The 23264-nt window shown below is 35.0% G+C and overlaps 1 protein-coding gene across 4 annotated transcripts in view; it reads left to right on the top strand.

Moving 5' to 3' along the window:
- RhoGAP71E (Rho GTPase activating protein at 71E) overlaps positions 1-23264 on the top strand; it is a 282250-nt gene that overhangs the window by 42059 nt on the left and 216927 nt on the right. For all 4 annotated transcript variants that reach the window (XM_090412909.1, XM_090412911.1, XM_090412910.1 and 1 more), the window contains exon 3: positions 14905-14965. In XM_090412909.1, the coding sequence (XP_090269035.1) occupies positions 14905-14965 (61 nt within the window). The remainder of the gene's footprint in view (positions 1-14904; positions 14966-23264) is intronic.

The following is a 23264-nucleotide window of genomic DNA, read 5'->3' as shown; positions in this document are numbered from 1 at the left end:
CTTGTATATTGCTAGTTTGGTGTTTTGGCTAATTTCTCGCTTACTCCATATAAATTTATTCAGCTGGCTACCCACCATACCAGCTTTACTTATTTTATTATCTATTTCCAAATTTAACCTGCCATCTTCACTAAAAACTGCCTAAATAGCTGAAATATTTTACTTGTTCTATAGGATTTCCATTCAGAATGTAGCTGAAGTTGAAGTTTTCTATGCTTCAGCCTATTTTCTTAGTTTTAGTCTTTTTATTGCTGATTTTCATGCCAAATTTATTATTATTATTACATGACAATTCTGAGCAGTCCAAAGACTCATCGAAGGAGGGCACTCATGCCACAACTCTCAGTCTCCACCACTCAATCCACTAACTACAGTGAATCACAACTACCATCATCATCATACACCAATGCCATATGCAGTCTATTGGCCAGCACCACCACTTTTTTTTTTTTCACAGAAATCACAAGCATTCATGTTTGAATGCTGGCGAGTAGATACATTAACCACTTGGCCAACCAGGCTGGCATTTGTTACATCTGTTATTCAATTTAGTTTCTACCAAATTGAATAACAGAATTCTACTAGTGAATTCTGGAGACTTGCATTAGATGTGTTGAATTATTATTGTGTGGCACCTCCAGGGAGTCCAGAGACTCATCAAGGGAGGGCACCTACTCTACAGCTCTGTCTTCGCCAACTACAATGAACCATAACTACCATCATCTACACCAACACCATCTTCCACCCACCACTACTAGTATTTTCAGACAGTCACAAACATCCATGCCCACTGTGGGATTCGAACCTGCAGCCTTTTGGCTGGAGAGCAGATATGCTAACCTTTGCCAACCAGCCTGGCCTTTTTCCTAAGCATGTCATAATCACCAGCCTTGTAGTTCCATGAATACCCTTTTTTGATAGAATATTCTTCATGTTTTATAATCTCCCAAGTCAAGATCACATGGGCACTGTTGAGGCAATGTTGTCATTGCCTCAACTTGGAGGCAATGTTGTCACCTTGGTTACGGATTACTCTTAAGAGGACAACATCATCTGCAAAAAGCTAAGTTTGACATCTCCAATTCATGCCATTTTCTTGTGATCCATATAGATGATGAATAAAAGTGCAGGTAATGTGCATCCTTTTTTTTACCTATGATTTTACATCAAACCATCTTACTATATTTCTTTCAATTCTGACTGTTGACTTACAATTTAAATATAGACTATGTGTTGCTCTGTGTAATGCTCTATTCCCCTATATAATTGTAGTGTTTTGAAAAGCTTTTCTCTGAGCACCTTGTTGTGTATGACTTTTCCATACCTACAAAACTTAAGTACAGATCCTCGTCATATTCCCATGATTTCTCAACTATTCGTCTTAAAGTGAAAATCTGATCTTGACGATCTTTTTTTTTTTTTTTGACCTGAACCCAGCTTTTTCTTCTCTAAATTTCTCTTTCACAATCTTTTTCAATCTCTTTTCAAGTATGCTTGTATAAATCTTACCTGGAACACTTAGTAGAGAAATACCTCTGTAATTCTCACTTTCAGCTTTATTCCTTGTTTTATAGATGGGCATTATGTGAGAGCTCTACTTCTGTCATCAGGAATTTGATCTTCTGACTAGGCTCTCTGAATATGCAGTGTAGTCACCACAAACTTTTATATCTTCAAACTTCAGCATTTCTGGTCGAATATCATCTACTCCAGTTGACTGTCTACATTTCAAGTTTTTTACAGCTTTTTCTTCAAGTATTGATATGTACTCCTCATTGCATTCCTCTTGAAAAATTTCTAGTATGGTTCTGTCACTGCTTGGTTTGTCTTTCAAAGTAATTACTCCCAACATCTAGGATATCCTTATCTTCAGTTTCATGTTCCTTTTCATCTGATTCATTTTACGGTACTCTTTCCTACATTTCTAATTTTCTTCACTAGCCTCCAAAACATTTTATCCCCTTCCTGATATTTATTTTCCATACTCTTGCCAGTCTTCCCATGACTTTTGTTTAGCTACTTTTATACATAAGTTAACTCTCTTACATTTTTCTTTGTATTCTTTTAGGACATCTGCTAACTTATTTGCTATAAACGTTTGGCATGCTTTCTTCTTTTCCAAGGCTGCTTCTTTAACTGGTATCCACCAAGGCAGAGGCATAGCTAGGGGGGGATGGTCTGCCTAGGGCGGCACTTTGAACTTTTGTTGTTAATTCTAAAAAAAAACAGTCTCGAGAGCTTGTTTTCAAATATTGTAATACTACTGCGAATTTTCCTCACAATTGCTGTAAGTGTTGCTACTTGTGAGAGGAGTTTTTCTAAATAAAATTGATTAAGAATTACCTACATTACTGTGAAATAGACTTTGCCAATGTCGTTGATTTTGCTAACAGAAAAGCAAGAAAAATAATATTTTAGAATGTTGAAATTAAAATTTTACTTCAAAAATAAACAGTGTTTTAATTTATTTACCTATATGTCGTTTTGACTTTTTGTAGTATTTTTGGTGTGTATTTAGAGGGGCAGCAAACTCAGAGACCGCCCCGGGCGGCAAAAGCTCTAGCTACACCACTGCACCATGGTGTTCTTATTTTTCTGTCCTTGCAGACAATTTCACCATATAGTTCTCTGGTTGAATGAATCAGTGTGTTTTTCAAAGTTTGCCACTGAGACTCCAAGGTTTGGTTCTTGTTTTCAATTTGTTTCATTTTATTTCTTCAATAATGTTTGTATATTCGAGTCTACAGTTGATTTGTAAAAGCTGCTCAGGTTTAATTCTTTTTAATATTTTGTTACATACTGTTCTTTTCAATGTGATATCCATTTTCATCCTGCTTAGTACTAAGTAATGGTCATTTCAAATTCTCTGTACACTCCTGTATCCTGAACGAGCATGATGATATGACTATCAACAGTGACATAGTCAATGAGGCTTTTATTTCTTGTGTCTTCTCTCCATGTGGACTTGTATACATCTTTATGTTGAAACATGGTATTAGTGATGACTAGTCAGTGTCCTGAGCAGGAGTCCATTAAATACTTACTATTATTATTAGCTTTGTCATTTTCTCCATTTTTTTTCAAAATGTTCCTATATGCCTGGTGGGATAATAAGGACCACTTTTTTCCATTTTCTTTGTCAGCTACCTGTTCTAATGATTCAAAAAATTCCTCCACTTCTTCTTAAGAAGAAACTTCTGTAGGACCATAGGCACAAATAAGTTTAATCATCCATTCCCTCTTATTTTGAAGTTTGCACATGTAATTCTACTTGAAACTGCTTTCCAATCAAAACGTTTATCTTCATGTTTGGTGTTGAATGCTATTGCCTGAAAATAACATCCTATACTTATTATTTAATAAGATCTTACCTGTTTTTGTCTTCTTTGTCTTAGTAATGCCAGTTCTTCTGCAAGTTAGATTTCTTTTCCATTAATACTCCTTGTATTGATGGTTCCTATCTTCAGTTCTTCTGATGTTGGGTTTATTCTTGTTCTAGGTGTTAAGTTGGAGCTTTTTTTTTTTTTTTAATTAAATTTAAATGCTTCTAATGCTTGTTATTTAAAAAATCATAATTTCAGCTATGGAATCCATATGTTAACTACTATCAAGGGATCACTTGATAATGGCTAACATAACCTGGCCTTTCTTGTTAACTAAACCTTTCTTTACTATGGTATGCCATGTTTAGGTAAATCTTGATGCTTTTCTATTTCCTCCTTTATTATTTTGAATTCAGAATGTAATATTTGAAGTAAATTAAAGCAGACATGGAATTCACAGGCATGGCTGTTGACTTCTTATCAATTGCCTTAGTAGCCTATAATGCACAGCACACTACATTTTATATAAATATAGTGTAACAAATGTATTTGCAGTATTGACAAATTCCCAAGAAATCAAATAACTTCGTGTGGATCTTGATAGTTCCTTTTGGTAAGGTCAGCAGTTTGTTAAGGTAATAAGCACTTTTCTATTTGGTTTTCTCAACATGAATTTCATGTTGCTCCTATTTGATTATCTACAACTAGGTGGTAAACGTAATATTTAATGGACCTCTTCTAAGCAATCTTCCTAAAGGCTACTTTCAAATAGTTACAGAAGTTAGAGTTTATAGCTATATGGAATCGGCTACTTTCTGAGTTAAGTTAATGAACATTTAAGGTTGGAATAGTTGAGTCATTGATATATATCTAGGGATAATCTTGGAAAATACAACTTTAAAGGTTGTAGTTAGTGTGATAATCGATCTTTATTGCTTCATCTCTTTATTGTGCACATATAAAAGTATAGTTGAGTAAAAACAGTGTATAGTAGAATCAACTTTAGTTGAGTAAACAATAATGAACAGTATTTAAAACCTATATAGCATTTTTAAAGTTGATTATGGTGGAACAGAATAAAAATCTACTTTATAAGTTATAAACTCTTAAGAGAGCCCCTAAAATTAAAGGATAAAACTTGTTGAATAAGTGATAGTGAACAAAAAAAAAATAATAATAAAAATTGTAAAAGAACCCTCTTTTATGAGTTTATAACTTACAAAGTAGGTTTTTATTCTGTTAATTTTCATCAGCTCTACACATGAGAAGTCCCAAGACCTATGACAGGGCCAGGTAAGGGTAAGCTGTGTGTGTGTGTGTGTGTGAGAGAGATAGAGATTTTTTTGAAGAGCTGATGGTTGCAATCATATGAGTGGACTGTCCCAAAGAATATGAGGGTGGTCTGAAAAGTTCTCGACCTGACAATGAAAACACTAATTTATAATTTCAAAATTATTTTTATGTTTCAACATAATTTTTTATTCTTCTCCCTTAAGACTAATACATTTATTCCAGCGCCATTATCCTGTTTTCTTTTTGTTGCGTTGTGTGGGGTTGTAATTTACCATTTGGTAGGTGTTGTGGTTCGATACCAAACGGTTCATTTTTTCTATGTAGATTGTCCGATCTAAAACAACAGCGGCATTCCCTTTATCTGCTTTTGTGATAATAATGTCACGGTTATTTTTTAGGGATTTGAGGGCCAGTTTTTCTGCTTTGTTTAGGTTGTTGCTGCTTAATTTTTTGGTTGAATTTAGTAAACAGGCAGTTTCCATCTGTATTGTGTCAGCTAAATTGGCGGGGAGGGATCTTAAACCTCTCTCGATATGATAGTTTATATCTAGTTTATTTACTGACCTCGGAGCAGTGGCGTAATTTAAACCTTTCTCTAGTAGCTAGAGTTCACCTTGGGTGAGGTTATAATCCGATTGGTTGATAACCAGACAGTGGTCCGATGGTGGTTGGTTGCTCCTAAGTGCGTTTGTGGGTGAATGGCTGCTCCTTTCGTTATGGCGTCGTAATTGTCTTGTGCTTTTCTGTAGTTTTAATGTTTGAAACTTTGTTATTAATTGTTCTTTGTTTTTGACTAATAGGTGCTTGGCTGAGTCGTCTATGATCTTGTTCAGAATATCCGAAATTTCTGGATTAACGTAACTGGATAGTTCAAATTTTAGTTGTAACACTTTGGATTGGGAAATGCTAAGTTCTTTCATGCCTCGTGGATCTGTTCTCTTAACAATGCTTTTTCTAGCCTGGCATAGATATGGAGCGCTTTAGCTGATGTAAATTTCTTCTTTAGTTTAATGCAGTTGGGTATTAAGTTGCTGTCTCTATATCGTTTCAAAAAGGCTAGTCAATGGTTACACGGTGATCAGCATTCATATTTATGAATTTAGGGACACAAAACACCTGTTGGAAAGATTATTTTACTGATTAATAATAACTTCACGTTTTGACTCCTGTATTGTGGTCATCATCAGAAGGATACATGTGTATAAGAACCAAGCTACATGCTGTTGCACTCTATACAGCTAAATTACATCTACATTGTTAACTAATCTTTTTTCTTAGCCTGCCATCTAGTGATAAAAAAAAAAAATTCTCTGTTGAGCCCATCAATCACATGACCTATGGCCTTACTCCAGAAACGATCCACTCAATGAAAACCCACTTGGCAAAAAAAAATTATGTCAAAGATATCACTTAAAGATAAACCACCAGATACTTCCACAGAAAAAATGGATACTTCAGTACCCAGCGAAAGTAAACTAAACTTACCAACTAACCCTAACACATCAAACGTATTGTATACTCTACCAGAGGAAGAGATGGACACTGGCCATCCATACTTCCTCAAAACACTTCATAAATATAAATATGACAAAGGTAAGCCCTCAACTTCCTGAAAACCAGACAAGTCTATAAAACCAAAACAATAGGAAAATTTGTACAATGGAACTGTCGTGGATTTTGCCAGAATATCGATGATATCAAGATTTTGTTACAGAAACACAAACCTTTCTGTTTCTGTCTACAGGAAATGTATTTAAGACCCAATGAGGACTCTGCCTTTAGGAATTTCACTGTTGTACACAAGGATAGAACTCGAGGTGGTCTTGCTCATAGAGGAGTAGCTATCCTAGTGGGCAGTCATATTCCTTTCCATCAAGTCCAACTTAATAATTCTTCTCTGGAATTATTAATGCTTCTCTGGAAGCAGTAGCGATTCGCTTCTCCGTGGGATTTCTTATTATTGTATGTTCAATTTATTTACCACCAAGTATTGAGTTACATGAATACGTGTAGAGTTAAATGAAATTGATCTTGATAACCTTATCTCGCCACCAAGTATTGAGTTAAATGAAATTGATCTTGATAACCTTATCTCGCAACTGCCTGAACCCATATTTTTGATGGATGACTTTAATGGTCACAATACTCTTTGGCAGCATTTCCCAAATGGTGGGTCACGACCCGGCACTGGGTTGCCTAAAAAAACTCTTCAAAACCTAGGTGTTTCGTTTTTGGGTTTTCTTTTTTTCACGAAACTCTAAAATACAAATAAATAGCATTTAATCGGGACTAATGAATAAATAATTTAATGAATAGAGATGAAAAATGTGCTACCAAAAAAAACTGCTACCAAAAGTGTATAGTTTATACAGACTCATTGAGCTCTTTACAGGTTATCTCCTCTCCTATGTATAATTCACATCCAGTACTTTGAGGTGTTACACTTGTTTCACAAAATGACAATCCTTAATTTTGATTTTCAGTTGTACTGTCCCAGCCACATTGGAATTAAGGGAAATGAGGCTGCAGTTGCAGCTGCTAAATCAGCTTAAACTTTCTCCACATACTGTTTGACAGTACCATATACAGACTACAGACAATTTATATGATCAAAGATAATTGTTCAATGGCAGTCATCATGGCAGGAAGCATTAACAAACAAATTATGACATTAAACCTGAAATTAAGCATTGGCATTCTAGTCAACGAATAAAGAGAAGAGAGGAAGTTGTTCTCACTAGGCTCCGCATAGGTCACAGTCATCTTACACATTCTTATTTACTGAGAGCTAATCACCCTCCCATGTGAAAATTGCAATACCCATCTCACTATTTATCATATACTGGTAGAGTGCCAGCACTTTAGACGAGAGAGGAATGAAATTTTTGCCTACCTGGCCAGACCATATTCACTCAGGCAGATATTGCATGATGTTTTTAATTTTTTACGAAGAATTAATTATGCAAAATTTTGTTTATATGTAAAGACTGTATTGCTTCACTTAACTTTTGTATATATATATATTACAAAATATGTAATGTTTTGTGATGTTTATGTTTGTACTAATGTTTTGTACTAATGTATTGAGTTTTGTACTAATGTATATATTATTCATTAGTTTAATTTCTGACCAATCATGTATTTCTGTAGCCTTGTGTTACCTTGTTGTAATTTTGTTAAGTAAATACCACACTGCTAAACTTAATTTTTATGCATACATATTGTATAATAATTTCTGTTTAACATTATTTATTACTGTAATAACATTTGTTGTAATCTTATATGTAGATACTGCATTCCTTGGCTTGGTGTTGTACATGCATTTTGTTTATTAACTTATATTGTCTAATTATATACTGCCTTAAATGCTGCAGTAATTTGTTTATATGTAAATACTGCATTGCCCATCTTAACTTTTGTGCATATGTGTTATGTATTTTTTTTTTTTTGACTAATTATGTATTGTTGTAGGATACCTTGTATATTTGTGTAACCTTCTTGTAATTTTGTTTATATTATTATTAACCAAGACCATGGAGTTAAAGACTCATCTAGGAGGTCCTTTTATCCAACACACAGCACATCATACTGTGCTTTAAATACACTCAAATTCTCTGCAGACACCACACTCTCAGGCAAAGCATTCCAATCATTCACAACTCTGCATGAAAAAAATCTGCTTCTCACTCCCCTACTCACACCCTCCTTATACAGCTTCCAGAGATGACCTCTGGTTCTCCCCTGATCTCCCACTATTTTCTGTAGAACCTCTCCAGCATTGATCCTATAACAACCCTTTAATAACTTGTAGGTCTTTATCATATCTCGCCTCCTCCTGTCCACTAGACTCTGCAAGTTGCATCTTCTCAATCTTTCCTCATACTTGACATTGCAGAGGTCAGAAACTACCTTAGTCAGTCACGTCTGGACCCTCTCCAACATCTCTTCATCCTTCTGAAAACCAGGTGACCAAATCTGGGCACAGTAGTCCACGTGTGGCCTAATCAAAGCCTTATACAATGGAACAAGAATCTCCCTACTTCTACATGTCGGTGTCCTCTGCATCATTCCCAGAAGTCTTTGTGTTGTCTTTACAATTTTGGCTATGTGTCCTCTAAATTTCAGATCCTTAACTACTATCACCTCCAGATCTCTTATTTCCTCCATCTCTGACAATATATCCTCACCAAGCATAAATTCTGCATCCTATTTTTGTTTTCCAAATTTTAAAACCTTACATTTTGCAACATTTAACTCGCATTCCCATTCCCAGTCACTCAATTTATTCAAGTCTTCTTGTAAGGCCACAACATCCTCTCTACTCTTCATGGTTCGTCCTGACTTTGCATCATCTGCAAACAACTGAATATCTTCACCAATATCATTGATACAAGTTCAACAGCAGTGGCCCTAAAACAGACCCCTCAGGCACACCACTAGTATTCCTTTTCCTGGATATCGTTTACCTATACACAACTTGTTGATACCTATCAGATGGCCAGTCTCCAATCTAATATTCAACCCCATCCACTCCAGTTTGACTATCAACTTATCAAAAGCCTTTGCAAAATCTAAGTATATATTACTGTGCATCCTTCTCCTCTGTCCAAGGAAGCAGTCACCTTATTGTAATAAATAAGTAGATTACTAAAACATGACCCCCCCCCCTTTAGCAAATCCATTCTGTCCATCAAAGATAATACCATTGTTGTCAACCCAATTCTGGATCCTAGTTCTCACAAGCTTCTCCAACAACTTAACTACAACACCTGACACACAGATAGGCCTATAGTTTGATGCTTGAGTTCGATCACCTTATGAAGTGGCACAATCTCCCTCCTTCCACTCCTTAGGAACTAGACCAAGTGCAAGACTCGTATTAAAAAAATATGTCAAGACTGGTGTCAACTCCCTGGCATATTCCTTCAGAATACATGGTAATATATTATCAAGTCCCACAGCCTTATTTACATCTAGTTTGCTCAACTCCCCATACACCTCTTGCTCACTTACAGTCAGTCTCTCTTCCCCTTCATCAACTGCTCTCAATCTTTCCATGAAGTCACATTCACAAGATTGCAAGACCTTTATGAACTGCTCATTAAGTATCTCCACCACACCTTCTGCAACAGCTGTCTTTATACCATTTTCTCCTATCAATGTCATCCCTCCATAATCATTCTTTCTTTTGCTGGCTACATATCGAAAGAACTCCTTAGGATTCTTTTTGGCTTCATTAGCTAACTGCTGTTCATAGTTCTCTTTAGCTGCCCTCACCAACCAAGTTATATGTAGATACCACAGTCAGCTACTGTTCAATTAGACAACATTACCACCAGTGATATTAACATCAAAAGAGGAGTGAGACAAGGATGTGTGCTCTCACCACTCCTGTTCAACATATATGCAGAGGTAATCTTTAAAAAAGCATTGGAAGAATGTTCAGAGGGAATCACGATAAATGGAAAGATTGTTAACAACCTTCGGTATGCAGATGACACCGTGCTAATTGCAGATAATATTATGGATCTCCAAAAACTCATTGACAGAGTATACATAGAAAGCCGAAGAATGGGAATAAATATAAACATCAACAAGACAAAATACATGATCATCAGCAAACATCCAGCCTCATCAATGAAACTGACACTCAATGGAAAAATATTGATCAAGTGTCAAGATATGAATATCTTGGTTGCTGGCTTAATGAACGGTGGGATCCAGAAATAGATATAAAGACAAGGATTGAAGTTGCACGGTAGTCCTTCATGAAAATGAGAACACTATTCTGCAATAAAGACCTAAACATGGAAGTCAGATGCCGAATGCTGAAATGCTGTGTGGTCTATTCTGCTCTATGGAGTTGAAACATGGACATTGAAGGCGACAACCATCAAGAAAATCGAAGCCTTTGAGATGTGGCTATACAGAAGAATGCTAAAGATATCATGGACAGAAAAAATTGCCAATGAAGATGTCTTAAAATCCATTGGCAAAGCTAAACATCTTGTACAAATAATCAAGAAACGAAAAACATCATATCTTGGCCACATCATGAGAAACAGCAAATACCAACTTCTACAAACTATTTTGATAGGAAGAATTGGTAGCAAAGGAACTAGAGGAAGAAAAAGAATATCATGGTTTGACAACATCAAGACATGGACAGAAAAAAGCAGTGCACAACTGCTCAGATTAGCACAAGAGCGCAGTTTGTTCGCCAAGATGGTCGCTGACCTTCGATAGAAGATAGCACAATAAGAAGAAGAAGCTAACTGCTGTTCATAGCTCTCTTTAGCTGCCCTCACCAACCAAGTTATATGTAGATATCACATTGCCAAATTTTATTTTTATGCATGCATGTTGTATAATCCTTGCCTATTTATGTATGGCTGTAAAAACATCTGTTATAATTTTAACTGTATGTAGATACGGCATTCCTTGGCTTGGTGTCTTATACATGCATTTTGTTTATTTAACTTGTAATGTTGACAATTTTTGTACGACTCTAACCTTTAACCTTGTGTGTTGCTGTGCCCTCTGCAGCAATTCTGTTTCTATGTAGATGCTGCTTTGTGGAACCTAATTTTTGTACAGGCATATTGTTTACAATTTTCTTTAACTGCTTATGTATAGTTGTAGCCTTAGTATGGCACAGTATGACCTTTGTAGTTTTTGTGCCAATTAAATTATAAACTAAACCAAATCCCTGTTAAACCACTCTTTGACATGTCAGTCAACCATCCTCTTATCCATGCTAATATTTTATAATACAAACCCACATTCTCCAATTTATGCAACTGTATTCTGTCAAAAGCATTAGCAAAATCCAAAAGTATCATGGTGTCCATTCTCCTTGTCTAGTTCAGTGGTAACATTATTATAGAATGTGAGCAAACTGCTAAAACATGACCTTCCCTTAGTAAACTTGTGCTGTTCATTGCAAAGTAGAGATTCACTGTCAACCCATTTCTGAATGCGAGCCCTAACCAATTTTTCCAAAATCTTCACCATCACTCCTGAGATACTGATTGGTTGATAGTTGGATACATCAGTATTTACACTATCCTTGTGCAATGGGATTACCATACGTTCTTCCCATTCCTGTGGAATCTTCCCTGTTCTGTAACTCATATGATATAGCCTGGTCAAAGGAATAGTCAGTTCAGCTGAATACTCTTTTAGCACTCTTGCTCATATCCCATCAGTCCCTGTCGCTGAATTGTTATTCAGTTTGTGCAACAGCTCTCTAAATGAAGCTAATGTTAGTCATTAGCTGTTATATATAAGTGGCCTAGTCATGAAGATACTTCATGTGCAAACTTTGTTTGCTTACATGTGGAAAATATTAAATTAGAAATAATTTCTCGGCATTTTATTATTAATTTTAATTTTATTAATTTATAACTACCTGAAAAAACTTCTTTACATAAAATGTCATAGAATCAGCATTATAGAAATAAAACTGAAGATTAAACTAAATGTTTTTTTTTAAATACTTGTCACCTAAACATTCTCACTAGTCGAGGATGAGCAGACGAGTGGTTTTTTCAAGTCTTCTTTGGTCTTTACTGTTTCCATGGGCTACTTACAATAAATTGTATCTATTTCTCACATTTATACTAGAGGTATAGTAATATGAGCAGCTGTATAATGTTCATTTTAGCTCTTCTGCTAACCTACTGAACCTGCTTCTCTCAAGCTCTTATTTCATCTCTTTGCTCTGAAACAATCTTCCCCATGAGGTATTCATTAGGAAGGAGTTCATTAATATTGAGTCCACGGCTCTTCAAAAAGAATATTAATATATTATTTTCTGCTTATATGATTTATTTTGACATTTGAAGTATTCAACATTGATAGCAAATTCAGAAAGTTTACTAATGTGAAAGAAATTTTTCTTCAATATTATCAAGTGACACACATGCACACACAGTTCTTAAATGTTAAGAAAATTCCAATCGAATACCTTTTTAGTTAGTATTTGACAGTCAGGAACCACATGTAAAACTTTAGAAAGAGCAATATTTAATTGTTTTTACATGTCGTGTACATGTTCAGATTTGAACACAAATGAGAGTTTATTCGGGTATTATAATTTTTTTTAATACCAACACTTCTAAATTAATGAGTGTTATACTTCATAATTTCTCATAGCCTGATTCTAATTCAGAGGTGTTGGTATTTAAATAAATTATAATACCAGAATAAACTCTCATAAAATATTATTTTATTAGTATCATTTTCACCTAAGTATCAAAGGCATCTTCAGTACATGTCAAAAGCTAATGGAACAATAACTGACAATTCCAAAAGATGCTACCTAAGTAGTTTATGTGAGATAATTAAAAATAATAATATATTTATTGAAAATAAATAAATTAAATTAAAATAAATACAAAAATGTGTGTGTATATAAAGTTAAATAAAAAAAATAATGTTAGTACATTTTAAATCAGCTAATCTTTCCTATCTCCCACAGAGGGAATAGACATAGTCCATCGGATCTGTTTAAGTTAGGAGAGTGAACTAAAGTTTCACATGTTTCTTTATAAAGCCATTCCATGAGGAACTGACTTTTGTAAATCTCTTGTCTTGTTCCATTGAACTCTGTCTACTTTTGATAGCATGCTCAGCAAGTCCAGACTATTCAGGCTCAAGGTATTGAATATAAGACTTATGTTCTTCTAGCTGAATGAAAGCAGATCTTGCTCTTTGTCCGAAATAAGATAACCCACAAGAGCAAGGAATCTGGTAGACACCTTGATAATTGAGACGTGGAAGCTTGTCCTTTGGAGAAGTGAGAGGTGGAGATTTTTCTGATGGAGCAAAAGGCAAAAATATTTAGTGATTTTAAAACTTTTGCTATGTGTTCACTAATGCCTTGCACATAAGGGATAGAAATAAGTTATTTCTTCTGTATTTGAAGAACTAGAGATACCAAAACTGCTCAGAGCTCTTTTGATGAAAGAATTCTTATAACAAGCTTTCACATCTCAATTATTCCAGTTGACAGAAATAAGTTATCTTATTTCTGTCAACTGGAAGATCTGCTTTTACTCAGCTAGAACACAAGTCTTATATTCAATACCTTAAGTCTGAATACAGAGCATGCTATCAGAACTAGACATAGAATTCACTGGAGAGTTTTTATTTATTTATTTTAATAGGTTAAGAAATTTAATGACCTTACATTATCTACTTAGATGGTGCCTTTTGGAATTGTCAGTTATTGTTTGATTAGCTTTTTACATGTACTGATGATGCCCTTGATAATTAAATGAAAATCATACTAATAAAATAATATTTATGCTTGATTGGATATCTTATTTAGTAAGGTTATGGCCATATTATATGAGAAATGCCTTTAAAGAAGAAAATGAACAAAGGGAAATAAACCAATCAATTCTCATTCTGATCACTATCTGATGTAGAAGTAAAGTACCATCACAAAAACACTTTTACAGCAAAAATTGACTATCATTAAATCTGCATTCATTCCATTTTAATGGTTGGCATTCAAAATACTGTGAAGTTCTGCAACAAACCAAATTTAAATAGGAATAATTATTTCACACTTTCTCAATTTTTGGGATGTAATTCACTCTCATGATTTTTTTTTTAATGCCAATTTCACTCAAAGACAGGAAACTTATAGTACATTTTTAGAAGCTGGTCTAGTTAGGCCAAGGATTAGATTTTCTGGAAATCCAGCTTTTGAACCAAGGATAAAACTTTATCAAATCGCTTTATCCAGTAAGTAGGGTAGTGGTATGACACAAGTGATAAATCATATACCACTTGAAGACATTCACAAACAGTTTTGTCTATGCTGAATTTCAATCCATAGCTTGTTGGTTGGAGAGCGGAAATGTTATCCATTTGATCAGTTATTCTGCTGATTTGAACTCCAATAGCAATTGAAGTTCACTACCTGCAGTGTTTCATATGTCATATCATGTGGATCTTTTATTTATTAATGGAACATGGAAGATGGTCTCAAGGCCAAAAAGGATCTGCATTGAATAAACATACATTATGTTGTTTATCTGTTTCAATTTATTAGCACATGTTTTCATATTTGTAACCATCAGTAGTAATAACATTACTTGAAGAGAGGAAACACACACACAGAGAGATTACCAATGTTATGTGATATAATTAATTAATAATAATAAACATAATTAATGCCGGTCTTATGTGATAATTTCCATTTCTGTATATTTTTATGAATGAAAAAGAAGAAATAAAATGAAAAAGTTCAGTTTTGAAATTCGCATATTTTCAGAGTCAAATTTGGTGTTCCTTTGGATCATGTTTGCAAACATGATATACCAGGACCATTATTAGTAAGTGCAAAATCAATTTTCCTTCATTGAATGTAATTCCATTTATTTTTTATTATTTGAAGTATATTTATGAATATAATTTATATTGATAAAATATTCACTTGAAATTACTAAAAAAAAAAGAAGTTTTTGCATATTTAGTGTAACATGATCATTTAGAAATGCATGCAAAAAAAAAAAAAAAAATCTTGTAATTTGATAACTCAGATGACACAATAATATATCATCAGCCAAAGATCCTTTTGGTTATTCGTTGACAGTTATTTTTTGAGGAGGATAAAAAAGTAATAAATCATAATTGATTAATCTTCAGATGGATGATTACTGGATGATTAATCTTCAGATGGATGGTTCCAATGCAATATACTGTAAGTATATCCATTCTAGACTTACTCTGACTGACTGTTTGATGGGTTCTTTGCAAAAAAATGTCAGGTTTCAGTTTTGATTTAAATTGGCTTTTGTGCCTAACTGTAGAATGAACCATAAAATGCATCTTGTAAGATTCTCTCAGATTACTTCTACACTTTTTTTATGCTAATATATCCAGCCTGACAGATTTTTTAGTTTGTGGATGTGTAGAGCGAGTTTGATAGGCGAAAGGACTTATACAAGAAGGATAGTTTACATCTGAATAGATTTTGGTGTTCAGAGTCTGGAAAAAGTGTTGTTGAATGAAATGAAATGAAAGTGGATGTGCAAAATCAGGGAAACTAGAGCTTTTTTTTTGGGGGGGGGGAGCTGTTGAGTGGATATGCAGACATCAGTGAGGCAGGTAAGTTTAAGAATGTGTATAAAACACCTAAGTTAGTATAAAGCTTCAGGATAGCACTGGGCCTAAGGGGCTTTTACCCATTTGATACAGGAGGGGGGGATTTTTGGCATTGGTTTGTTTAATTCATTCTGGCCAAAGATTATTTGCATTACTGAGACATGGCTGACAGAAGATGATATACAAGGGTGGTCTGAAAAGTTCTTGGCCTAACAATGAAAAACTAATTTATAATTTCAAAATTATTTTTATTTTTCAACATAATCTCCTTTAAGACTAATACATTTATTCCAGCGCCATTATCCCGTCCATGTACTGGTTCTCAGTAAGATCTGAAAAATACCCCTCTACAGCTGCAATCACCTCTTGATTTGAAGAAAAACTCTGACCAGTGACGAAGAGTTTTGGTTTCGGGAAGAGATAAAAGTCAGAGGGAGCCAAATCTGGGGAACAGGGTGGATGTTCCAACAATTCAGAGTGCAGATCCCTTAATTTTCCCATTGCCAAAACACCTTTGTGGGCAGGTGCATTTCCTTATGAAAGACGATTTTTTTCTTCTGCGAACCAGGTCTTTTCTCACAAAGTTTTTTGATCTATTTTGGTTAAAAGATCAGAATATTTCCCGGTTATTGTTTTACCCTTTTCAAGATAATTAATAAACAAAATGCCTTTTAGCATCCCAAAACATCGATGCCATGACCTTTCCTGCTGATGGAACCAACTTTTTCTTCTTTAGTGCTGAACAACCAGCTTCTGTTCACAGTTTTGACTGCTGTTTGGATTCTGGTGTGTAATGGTGAATCAAAGTCACATCCATAGTAATAAATTGACACACAAAATCAGTTCTATTCTTGTTAAAACGCTCCAAGCACTGTTCAAAGATTTTCATGCAAGTGCATTTTTGATCTGCTGTGAACAAGCATGGCACCCATCTTGCGCAAAGCTTCTTCATTCTGCAAAATATATCCTACATGTTCTTTTGAAATGCCTATAATCTCAGCAATTTCATGCACTTTGACTTGCCGGTTACTCAGTACCATATCGTGCACTTGATCAATGATTTCTGGTGGTGTTGCACTTTTTTGATGTCCTTCACGTGGATCATCTTCAAGGCTGGTACGGGCACGTTTAAACTCGGCAGCCCATTTCTTAATTGTTGAAAACGAAGGAGAAGAGTGCCCATAAACTTTTATGAACTTCGAATTTCTTTTGCCATTAAACTTTCTTTTACAAAGAATTTTATAACTGCAGGATATTGAATTTTATCCACTTCAAGGGATACAGATAACACTTTTGCTTCAGACAGCTGTATAAAACAAACTACTTGATAGAATTTTTTTTAAATAACGAAACCTGTGGGGCAATCATCATTAAAAGAAACGCACGTATAAACCACAGTGAAAATTATTTAATTGTAAATATTTCATCCTAAGTATCTTAGGATTTTAATTTTAATACTTGATAGAATGACTTGCAATTTCACTTAGATGCTTATGACATATGTATCAACTTAAAAAAATATATATACTGTATTTTTCAGACGATAAGATGCACCCCAAATTTATGAGATGATTTTTAGAAAAAAATATTTTATTATATAAAGACATTTACAAATTCTTACTTAATTTTTATTTATTGTTACAATCATTTGTATTAGCAATATTCAGTTCATCTTTACTGGTCTCTTTAATGTCACCATTCGTATTACTTTCGTCTGAACTATTGTTGTCACTTCCTTCAAAAATTGCATCATCTTCAGTACCATCCATCGCATTACTTATTCCACATTTCTTAAATAACTTTATAATCATCTCTTCTTTCACAGCTTTCCATGAATTTTTCACCCAGGTACATACTTCTGAAATTGTTGGCTGTTTCATAAGTCCTGTTGCTGTAACATCAGGATTTGGCTTTGCCATCCATTTGTTCCACTCTTCCCACATAAAAGTTTTGAATGGTTTATTAATAGATCCATCCAAGGGTTGTAATTGACTTGTAAGGCCTCTAGGAATGACAGCTAATTCTATATTCATTTCTTTGGCTTCTTGGTTGATTCTGTTTTATGTGCTCTGAATTGATCCCACAGTAACATCGTAGGCTTTTTAAACAAACCACCTGGTCATTTTGCCCATATCTTTTGTATCCATAATTTCATTCCTGTTTCGTCCATCCAGCCTTCATCTTGAATGTGGATAATAATGTCGCGAAGAATTTCATCTCTTGGTAACGTTTTTCTCTTGAAGATTAACATGGGGGTAGTTTTGTTCCATCTGCGCAACAAGCTAAAACTACAGTGTAGTGAGTTTTTTCGTGGCCTGTTGTTTTGATCACTATTGATTTGATGTCCTTTGAATCTACTGTCCGATTTAAAGGAACATCAAAATTTAGAGGCACTTCATCCATGGTTGCAATTTGATTAAGCTAAAAGTTAAATGTCTTTCTCACTGATATGACAAATCTATGGAATTCTATAATTTTAGCTTCATAGTCAGCCAGCATTTTTTGGGCTAGAGTGGTTTTTGTATGCATGCATAACCCGTGTCTTTTCATAAATTTAAAACATTAAGACAGTGATCCGGTAAAATCTAAAATTCCATTAGCAGTTGTCCATCGTTTTGCTTCAAAAGTTATAATTTTCATCATCAAATTCCTACCATGTACCCTCAAGGGGTGTACAGGATATGATAGTACTACATGAAAAAAATTACATCATTATTAACTTCCTATCTGCAGTTTTCCTCCAAATCAGCCTGTTACATGACTCCAACATTATCAGATCTTATATTTCTATCGTCTAAGGCACTTTGTACAGTATCAATCCACCTATATCTTGGTCTTCCTCTGGGTCGTTTTGCTGCCAACCTGGTAGAGAACACTTGTTTTGCTAATATTTCCTCTCCCATTCTATTTAAGTGACCATACCACCTGAGGTTAGCTCTACTAACGCATCCTGGATGTTGACAATGTCAATTTCTTTCCTAATATCCTCGTTTTTAATATGATACTGCCATTGATGCCATCTGTTCACGCCTATAATCTTTCTCAGGACTCTCATATCTGTGGTCTCTAGTCTTTGGTCAAGTGTTTTACTTCTGACCTAGCTCTCAGATCCATAAGTTAAAACTGGTTTGAACACTGTCTTGTATACAGCTAATTTAGTGTTCCGACTAATTTCTCTCTTATTCCATATGAATTTATTCAATTGACTTCCTACTATACCAGCTTTGCTGATTCTGTTGTCTATTTCTATATTTAATTTACCATCTTCAGTAAAAATCGTGCCAAAGTAGCTGAAATGTTTTACTTGTTCCACAGGTTCTCCATTCACAACACAGTTGACATTTTCAATGATTCTGCCTATTTTCATTGTCTTTGTCTTTTTATTGCTGACCTTCATACCATATCTATTACAACAGCTACTCAATTTAGTCAGAGAATCTTGCAGATTTGTTTAGAAGTATAACATCATTCGCATAAAGCAAAAAGCTGACATTAACATCTCCAATTTTGACATCATGTTTAATACCACTTTCCTTCATAATGTGATCCATATAGATAATGAATAATAGAGGGGATAATGTACATCCTTGTCTCACACCAGATTTAACATTAAACCATCTTCCTGTACTTCCTTCAATTCTAACTGCTGACTTACAACTCAAATAAAGACTAAGTATTGCTTGATATAATGCCCCATTGACACCATATAACTGTAGCGTATTGAATAGCTTCTCTCTTGGCACCTTGTCATATGCCTTTTCCAAATCGACAAAACTTAAATACAGATCTCTGTTATATTCCCATGCTTTCTCGACTATTTGTCGTAAAGTGAAGATCTGATCCTGATAGCCTCTATTTGGCCTGAATCTAGCTTGTTCTTCACCAAGCTTTTCTTTCACGATTCTTCTCAACCATTTCTCAAGTATACTTGCATAGATCTTGCCAGGAAGACTCAGTAGGGGGAAATACCTCTGTAATTCTCACATTCAGTTTTATTTCCCTTTTTATATATGGGTTCTATGAGAGCTCTACTCCAATCATCAGGAATTCGTCCCTCTGTCCAGGCTTTCTGAACTATGCAGTGCAGCCACTGTAAGACTTTTATACCACCATACTTCAGCATTTCTGGTCAAATATCATCTACTCCTGCTGCCTTTCCACATTTCAAGCCTTTGATGGCTTTTTCTACTTCAAGTATGGATATGTATTCCTGACTGCATGCCTGGTCAGTGTTTTTTACCACTGTGCTGTCATCACTTCTTGTTTCATTTAGTAGTTTTTCAAAGTAATTACTCCATACTTCAAGGATATCTTTTTCTCCAGTTTTCATGTCACCTTTATCATTTCTAATTCCTTTTACAGCACTCTTTCCTCCATTCCTAAGCTTCTTCAACAACCTCCAGAATATTTTGCCACCTTCTTGATATTTATTTTCTATATTCTTGCCAACGTTCTCCCATGACTTTTGTTTAGCTAGTTTTACACAGTGTTTAGCATTCATGCATTTGTCTCTGTATTCTCTAAGAGCACAAGCTGACTTATTTGACAGGAACTTTTGATATGCTTTCTTCTTTTCCTTCACTGCCTCTTTAACTTCCTGTGTCCACCAGGGAGTTATGATTTTTTTATCCTTGCAGACAACCTCACCACATGCCTCTCTGGCAGAATCAATTAATGTTTTTTTCAGAGTTTGCCACTGAATCTCAAAGGTTTGATTCCTGTTCTCAAACTCTTTCATTTTTTCTTCAATAATCTTTGTGTATTTTAGTCTGCAGTTCACATCTGAGAGCTGCTCAACTTTTATTCTCTTTAAAACTTTCTTACATGTTATTCTTTTCAATATGAAATTCAATTTTATCCTGCTCAAGACTAAATAGTGATCACTTCCAATTTCAAATCCTCTGTATACTCTGGTGTCCTGCACCAGGAAGAAAATATCACTATCAACAATAAAATAGTCAAGGAGACTTTTCTTATTCCTTGCCTCTTTTCTCCATGTGAATTTGTGCACATTTTTATGTTGGAACATGGTGTTAGTAATAACCAGTCCATGTCCTGAGCAGAAATCCAACAGATATTTGCCATTATTATTAGCTTTGCTCTTTTCTCCAAATTTTCCCAAAATATTTTTGTATGTCTCACAATCATTTCCTACTCTGCTATTTAGATCCCCAACAAGGACCAACTTTTCCTTTTTCATTGTGTCAGTTGCTTTTTCTTAAGCCTCAAAAAATTCCTCCACTTCTACCTTAGTAGAACCTTCTGTGGGACCATGGGCACAAATAAGTCTCACTGTCCAGTTCCCCATTCTCATATTTGCCCACATTACTCTACTTGAGACTGACTGCCATTCAAGAAGATTAGTCTCGTATTTTGTGTTGAATAATATGGCTACCCCTTCTTTTCCTTGATTGTCATTGCCTGTATATAACATTTAGTATTTATTGCTCAGAAAGATCTCGCCAGTTTTTGTCTTTTTTGTTTCTGCCACCCCTATTGTGTCGATCTGGTACTTATCTAATTCCTCAGCTAGCTCCATTTCTTTGCCATTCAGGCTTCTTATGTTGATAGTACCGATCTTTAACTCTGGTGATGTTGAATTGGGGTTTGTTTTCAGATTTGTTCCAGTAGCTGACTTTTCGCTGTTCGACCTGGTTCCCTGGCAAAAACAACGGGGGCCTTGTTTAACCGGGCTACGCCCTAGCCGGCATGAAATTTTGTCATGTCCTACTATCATTTTTTATTTAATCAATAAGAATACAATTTGGTTGGCTAAATTCCAAATTGCCAGCACATCCTCGTTTTGTTCAGTATCCAAGTAGATACCCAACAGGGTGCACCACGAGAAGGTGAGGATTGGACATTAGGTCAGAAGCCCTGGTTGGTTCTCCGCATTCCTTTAAAGGCTATGTAGAGGTCTCCTCTCAGTTATACGGCTTTGACCCTTAAGCACCCCTATCATTTTCATAGAAACAGATATTCCCATGTTTCAATGATTTGTTACCCAATTTTTCATTTGTACTTCTAATTCTGGTCATTTTTCTAGCTGTGAATAGAATGTTTTCTTCTGTTTACATAGCAGTTTTAATTGTTCCTCTTGTTTTCTCCACTCACGAACCATTTTTTCTGTTGGTGGTAGACCAAAATGTCTTTCTGCTGCTCTGTTTCCATATTGTTTTGCATAATTTCTTTTTTGTTTTGCACTCATTTTTTCTAATTTTAAGATAAAAATTTTAACGACTTATAAAAAATAATTCAAATGAACCATGAACCGTACAAAAGCGCATATGTTTACGCACTAATGACTATTGACGCTCTGAATCAGTGCTTCACCCACATGCAGCGAGATAACTTTGCAATATGTTAATAAAATTAACATATTGCGCCAGTAATTGAACTTCATTAACAGCTACAGTATAGTGTAAAGATTCGTATTTTAATGTTACCATAAGACACACCCTAATTTTCAGTAGATTTTTCTATGTGAAAAGGTGCGTCTTATGGAAATACGGTATATGTTGCCATCTATGGACGAGAACTTTTTAGACCACCCTCATAGTTAGTGAGATAGATTTTGAAGGTTATAGTGTGTTCAGGGAGGATACAGAGAAAGTAATGGGGAGGAGTGTTATTGATGATGGCCAATGAACTGCAACCAAAAGTTGGATGCTTCTGTAGAATAGAGAATGGAAAAGATAATAGGAGATAGTGTGCATTGGCAAATAAGGTCAGTGAATGGAGTCAGGTAATTATTATGGGGTATTTCAGTTAGAGGAGGATAGATTGGAAGGAGGAGAGGACATATGGGAAGAAGGAAATGAAATTTATGCAGTTACCTAAAGAATAATTACCTGAGCCAGCATGCAATGGAATATACTAGGGGTTTGAGAGTGCTCGATCTAGTAATCGTCTCTGAGAATTTGTCTATAACCAATATGACCACATTCCCACCAATTGGTGGGAGAGTGATCATATGCTTGACCTGGGAGGTGGCTAAATGTGTGGAATTTTCAGTTAAAAAAAGAGTATATGTGAAATTACAGGGCTGATAAGTATGACAAGCTTAGGGGATTGCTTGGATCAGTGTCATGTCATGTGAAACTGCAAGGGTTGGATGTTGATAGTGCAAGTGATAAAGGGGTGTTTGAGGGATGGCAGACTGCATACTTAGAGTCAGGAGAGTAAATCAAATCAGAGTTAGATAGATGAATATCATTAAGCTGAAGCTAAAAAAAAAGGGGGGGAAGGAATTCAAGGAGAAAGGTGAAAGGCAAAAGCAAAGTATGAAAGGAAATTAGCAGTGCAGGCCAAAGATAATCCCAAACAGTTCTTTCGATATGCTGCAAGTAAAAGGAAGATTGTTTATTGTAGAATGATTTTAATGAATGCCGATGGTAGGAAGGTAACTGAATCGGTCAAAATACTAGAATTAATAAGTGAACACTTTGCAAGAGTATATCATCCAGTTGGAGATATTGTAGTAACAAGAGAGGCAAAGACTTTTATGGGAACTAAGGTAAATGAAAC

This window comes from Typopeltis vanoorti, chromosome 23 (assembly GCF_054136105.1).
Source record: "Typopeltis vanoorti isolate ZY-2024b chromosome 23, IOZ_Tvanoo_1.0, whole genome shotgun sequence".
Classification (NCBI taxonomy): domain Eukaryota; kingdom Metazoa; phylum Arthropoda; class Arachnida; order Uropygi; family Thelyphonidae; genus Typopeltis; species Typopeltis vanoorti.
Note: the sequence above shows the minus strand (reverse complement) of the source record. Positions and strands in the feature narration are given on the sequence as shown.